Source organism: Tachysurus vachellii, chromosome 3 (assembly GCF_030014155.1).
Source record: "Tachysurus vachellii isolate PV-2020 chromosome 3, HZAU_Pvac_v1, whole genome shotgun sequence".
Taxonomy (NCBI): Eukaryota; Metazoa; Chordata; class Actinopteri; order Siluriformes; family Bagridae; genus Tachysurus; species Tachysurus vachellii.
The window spans coordinates 30218273-30224009 of record NC_083462.1 but is presented as its reverse complement, the minus strand read 5'-3'; the positions used below and the strand labels follow the sequence as shown (position 1 = coordinate 30224009).

Here is a 5737-nt window from a genome sequence, read left to right as displayed (position 1 = left end):
TGGTTCCATTAGACTTGCCAGGACACACGGTATCTAAGAAAACATCATACAAAGATTTTATGCTTCACTAAAAGTGAGTCTTAAAAACAGTGTGCTATTGTTTTTACATGTTTATTTGATCTTATCTTTTCCTTATGATAATTAAAAGGGTGTGGTTAATCATGTGATTGACGGATTTGATTTCTGAGCCAAAACGACAGTCCAGGACAACGGATGAAATTTAGCTATTGTGCTAATTCCGGTATATTTACACTGATGCTCATTGCTGATTTGTTGATTAATGTGCACTGTCCTAATTCAAATAAAATAAATAAATTAATTAATTAACATGTGTGCTTTATACTGACACCTGAAGCTCCTACTGACACTTCAGCACAGTGAACTTCAATAGACGTCTTTGCTATGACGTTTTTATTTAATAGTTCTTCTTAAAACTAGCTCCTTAACTAGCTCTCTAGCTCCTATATAACGTTGGGAAACTGAAGCACTTTAAACAAGATGGAAAATGGCCTCGCTAGCTACAGTACATGGTAAGATGTTATATTGGATATTGAAATATTCTAGGTCACAACATCCAGTTCGTTTAGATAGCTAAGTTAGAGAGTCGCTCCCTAAACATAAACAGAATTAGAAGCATATAAAGGCAGTGACGATTCATCAGAAAAATAGGTTGTGTCATTTGGATATGACGGATAGATAACACCAGCTACTTCCATCAATTTTAAAAAGGTTTATGATTCAGAAGCGTTGATAATAACACTATGTCGTCTTCATATATACAGCCGTTGGCTGGTTTACATGACACGCAATGAATGTGTAAATATGTGTTTTTATCTAGGTTTAATCGATCAGCCGACAAAAATGATCTCTCTTCAGTACTACTTAACAGCACTCAGTCTACCAAACCTGCCATCTGTTCTTTCATCCCTCCACCGCCTCAGCACAGTCAGCTCTTCCCTTTAATACCAGAAGTTTCAAGCAAACCGGTATAGCCTTCATTCCTCCTTCATCTGCTCTGAAAACAATTTATCTGATCGTTCGAGTAGATAAATATTTGTTCAGGTAAAATACACACTTTATGATGACCTTGAAAACATCAGCTTTATTACATGTGCAGTAAACACAACATTTATTAGCACATTATTCATCATATTTCCAAGTATTTAAAAAAAAAAAAAAAAAAAAAAAACACATTTTAAGAAACACTGGTCCAGATTTTAGTTGTGACTCTTGTTATTTTAAACTTTAGAGACTAAACAATTAGTTGTTGGTTTATTCCATTCCTAAAGCAGTGCTCTCCCTGAGATTAAATGTAAAAGGGCCAAACATACAACACAATCTGCCTTCCTTATTTATTTATTTATTTATTTTTGCATTGCCACCCAAAACAGGCAGTGTACAATTTTAAAGACATTTATAGCGGATGTTTCGTATTTAGGCTAAATGTGGCCCGTCCTGTGAAACACACATTCACGTCAACTCAGAAAGCGGGTCAAGTCCTCTCTGATCTCGGCCTCGTCCCACGGGCCGTGAATGTTGTCTTTGTGTCTCTGTAGACGCACCAGCAGCAGTGGACACAAAAAAGTTAGTACTACAATAGCTAGAAACAGGAGAAGAGCTCCAGCAGGCCACAGAGTACCAACACCTACCACTCCACATACACACACCATCCCGGCTGCCCAGGGGAACGTCCACTCTGCCGCGTGTCTCAGTCGCTGCAGCAGATACGGCCAGAGTGCAAAGATGAGCAGGGCGCAGCTCAGCATGGCGAAGGTGTGCAGGGTTCCAGGCAGACGCGATGCCAAACAAACCGAGGCAAAGAGCGCAGCGTTGAGAGAAAGGCTGCCTGGCAGGCTCGGCTGTGTGTATGGAAAAGACACCAGGTGCGCCATGAGCATGCCAGCAGACATGGCGTACACCGTGTCTGTGCTCACAGACTCCGTCAACGTCTTGAGCACCGGCGAGAAACCAAAGGTAAAGGCCATGAACACGGCAGCGCTCTGCAGGTCAGCGCAGCGCGTCCGCTCTCGCCCGATTCCACCGCCCAGAGCCTCGTACAGAGTGTAGCCCAGCACAGCGCATCCCAGCCCAGTACAAAGCAGTGTTGAAGGACCCACATTTCCCTGCTCCATATAGGACCAAAGTGTGAGGAACAACGCCACACACGAGAGCTGTTGAGAGACGAGCCCGGCTTCTCGAACCACTGCCCAGTAGCTGTACTGGTGCACTCTGATGTTGCGTCGAAGTTCCTCAAGGAAGCGACTGTCCACATAGTTGTCAGGGAACGCCTGTCGCTCGTACAGCACTTTACGCCATGGCACAGCTGGAGTAACACCTGCATCGTTGTCTGCGCCCATCACCTGTAAACGACATGCAGGACATAGCAAAGTTTTAGACCACATCTGAATCCCTTACAGTATATCCTGTATGTACTGTGGAGTATATGAGTAACAGTTTCCACAGAGCGCGCGCACGCGCGCACACACACACTCTCTCTCTCTCACACACTCTCTAACACACACACACTCCCTCTCTCTCACACACATACACACACACACTACACACACTACACGCATGCGCACACACACACACACATACACACAACACGCGCGCACACACACAAACACTACACGCGCGCGCGCGCACACACACACACACACACACACACTACCTTTGCAGTGGGTTAATGATGATTTACAGTGTAATCCGTTGAGACGTTGCCATGTTAACGGATGAGGAAAAAGTGCATGACGGGTAAAAAGACGCTTTCCATAGACGCGGATTTCGACCTAATCGCAGGTTGATAACTTCATTATCGGCTAATTACACACGATTTACACGATACGATTTTAAAAGGCGAATGGGCCATAAATCTGTTAAACACGTTATAATCAGAGCTCAAAACATTCACAGAGCCGGCTCCTAGTCCTGTAGGAACTCCCGGAAATGACGCATAGTAAAAACAGGAAGCGCGCATGTGAAATGGTTCCCCTCTACTGAAAGTGTAATGTATTAAAGCTCGGAAAAAAAGAAATATATTATCTACAAATTATTTAAGGAATGTATAGATTTCTCATTTCAGTTCAAGGAAGACAGAAAATATTTCACACCTCAACCCTGTTGGAAATCTACTAGAAATATAGAAATAGCCACAAAGTAAATGGAGATTTATAATAAGTAGGAATCCTTCTGTAACACTAAATGTTTTTACCTTTACACTCAAACCTTAACGTTTTCTTGTACTTGTTTTCTCCTGCAGTCTGTCTATCTATCTGTCTGTCTATCTATCTACAAGGCTGTCAAGTGTCACGCATTGAGAGTGACAGTCACGCATTTCGGTCTTTTATCACTCACTCCCGCCACACATCGTATTTCTCACGCAGAATAACTTTTGGACTATTTATCATATTTAATATGCCGCACCGCTTAGTCGAGCCTGACACTTATCAGCCAATCAAAAAAAAGAGGCTACACAATAGCCAATCAGAAAATAGCACTATCTGGGTAAGATTTAACGCAACAACCAATGAAAAAAAAACATTCATTAGCGAGGGTATTTTCGATGGTCGGTTTGAACAAAACATCAAAACGAAACAATCATGACCCTAAAAATGGCTGGGCTTGAGCCGAGCTGTTTTAAATGGGACCCAACATTACAAATGATAAAGGAGTCCAAAATGGCAACAAACACAATAAACAACACCAGTCATAATTCTCTCTCTCTCTCTCTCTCTCTCTCTCTCTCTCTCTCTCTCACGCACAAGCACACACAAATTAATAAATGGAAATTGAACTAATACTTTGTATTTGGTTAAATTGCGGTCAGCGATCCTTACCGAACACAACTCCCCGATTATTGGTGGTGGTGGTGGGGCTGGGGGTGTGTGTGGAGATGTCACGCTTGCCTGTCTTCAAAACTTGAGGGCCCTGTATCTGTCTATCTATCGATCTGTCTGTCTATCTATCCGCCAGTCTGTCTATCCATCCGTCTATCTATCTATCTATCTATCTATCTATCTATCTAATCTCCATCCATCCATCCACCTACCTACAAGCAGCTACTCATCCTTACAAGTAACCACTTTCCCTGTATGAGGAAAGCTGATTAGATCACTTTATGTAACTTTATATTTTGTCTTGTCCCTGTTTTTGCTGTGTTCCTGCTCATGGTGAAATTCCAGTAGTTAATATTACTGAACTATTCCACTTTTTCTAGCACTGTGCATGCGTCTGGTCAGGAGAGTGTGTTAAATAAACAAAACAGTTAACAATGTCATGGACCCAGAGAAGGTAGATAATAGAATTAAAGCACAGAGCTGTTCATTTAACTGATGTGAAAAGTTTTAAGGCCAGTGTGTTGTCTCATTCTTCGCTGAACACATCTCTGCATCTCTGCATGATTAACGACATTTACCCAAAATGACATTCTTACCCAAAAGTGTGTGCAATACAAATATTTAACACAAAAATATACACCAGACTTTCCAGTTCATCATACATGGTCTTAATAATAAATAATAATAAACGCTTTGACTCTGGTGGACTCTTTTCAGTGTGTTTCCTCTTCATCATATGGCATAGAGGTGTGCATCAGGACCTGGATCCTGGGATCTTTACCACACTCATCTAAAAATATTAACTGTAGGAGTAAAAAAAAGGTCTCATGCACACATCTAATGCACATATCAGTGTTTTTATTACTGCTATTATAATCCAAACTCTATTAGATGGCAAACATTATATATTGAAGAAAGGATTATTATTATTTTTTTAAGACTATTTCTATTCTAAACGAACATTACAAATGTCTAAACTACTTAGGTTTCCTGAGGGTTCCACAAATACTGATGAAGAGTCAGTATAACATTCTATACTCGTCAGATATCAGTAGGTATTAAACAGCCTACAGTGTACATGCTTAAAATAACAACAATAAAATAAAATACAGATCCCTTAAAGTGAGCGCAGGATATCTGTAGGGGGGACGAGGTACGTATACGTTGACGGAAAGTAAATAAAGCCATTCGTTTTTTTATGAAGTTGTGAAAACTAGAGAGCATTTAACGTTTGATGACGTTGATTTATTAATCTTCCTGTTAATGGAAATATTTCCTGTAGATATGCCACAGAAGGAGGGTTTAAAGTCACCGTGACTCCAAACACGTCGTTTACGGCTCTGTTAGGGATGTGAGCTCAGACGCTGTACTTGTCTCATAATGGACGCCCAAGGTCGGCTTCAGCTGAGCCCGATATGAGCTCATACCAACAAATTCCAAAGCCTGAAATGTCATTCAAGAACTGGCTCCAGAGAGAGACTGTGGTCAGCGAGGGCTGTCACACGATCTGCTTGTCTGCTCTGCAGGGATTTATAGACAAAGGCTCGCTTTCCTTTTACTCCACAGGAATTCTGGACCAAAAACAGCCAGTGCCCATGAGGGCAGCTGCCCCAGTAGAGAGCGCTCGCAAAGACGCTGCGTTGTCATTAGGTCTTAAATCACACCCGCTGGGATTTTTTGTTTTTTTATTGGTTACTTCTAAGCACTATTGTGATGAGGCTTCCTCTGCTATCGCTCTTCCACAGCACATCCAAAGCAAACATTTTCCTGGGTATCTTACAGGAAAAACAAGGCATTATAAGTGTGGTGCAGATGAATGAGCAGGTTTTGCTTTGGAGAAAAAAAAAGCAAGCGGGCAAATTGTTAGTGTGTGCTCTGGGGGCAAAGAAAGAAAAGAAATA

The 5737-nt window shown here is 41.6% G+C and overlaps 1 protein-coding gene across 1 annotated transcript; it reads right to left on the bottom strand.

The window, feature by feature from the left end:
• Nucleotides 1-1340: 1340 nt before the first annotated feature.
• Nucleotides 1341-2964, bottom strand: LOC132843393 (phosphatidylinositol N-acetylglucosaminyltransferase subunit C-like). The gene is made up of 2 exons (XM_060866688.1): nt 2672-2964; nt 1341-2360 (listed from the first exon to the last, which is right to left on the bottom strand). Exon 2 carries the CDS (start codon nt 2355-2357, stop codon nt 1476-1478), a length of 882 nt encoding a protein of 293 aa, XP_060722671.1. The 5' UTR covers nt 2358-2360; nt 2672-2964; the 3' UTR covers nt 1341-1475.
• Nucleotides 2965-5737: the final 2773 nt, after the last annotated feature.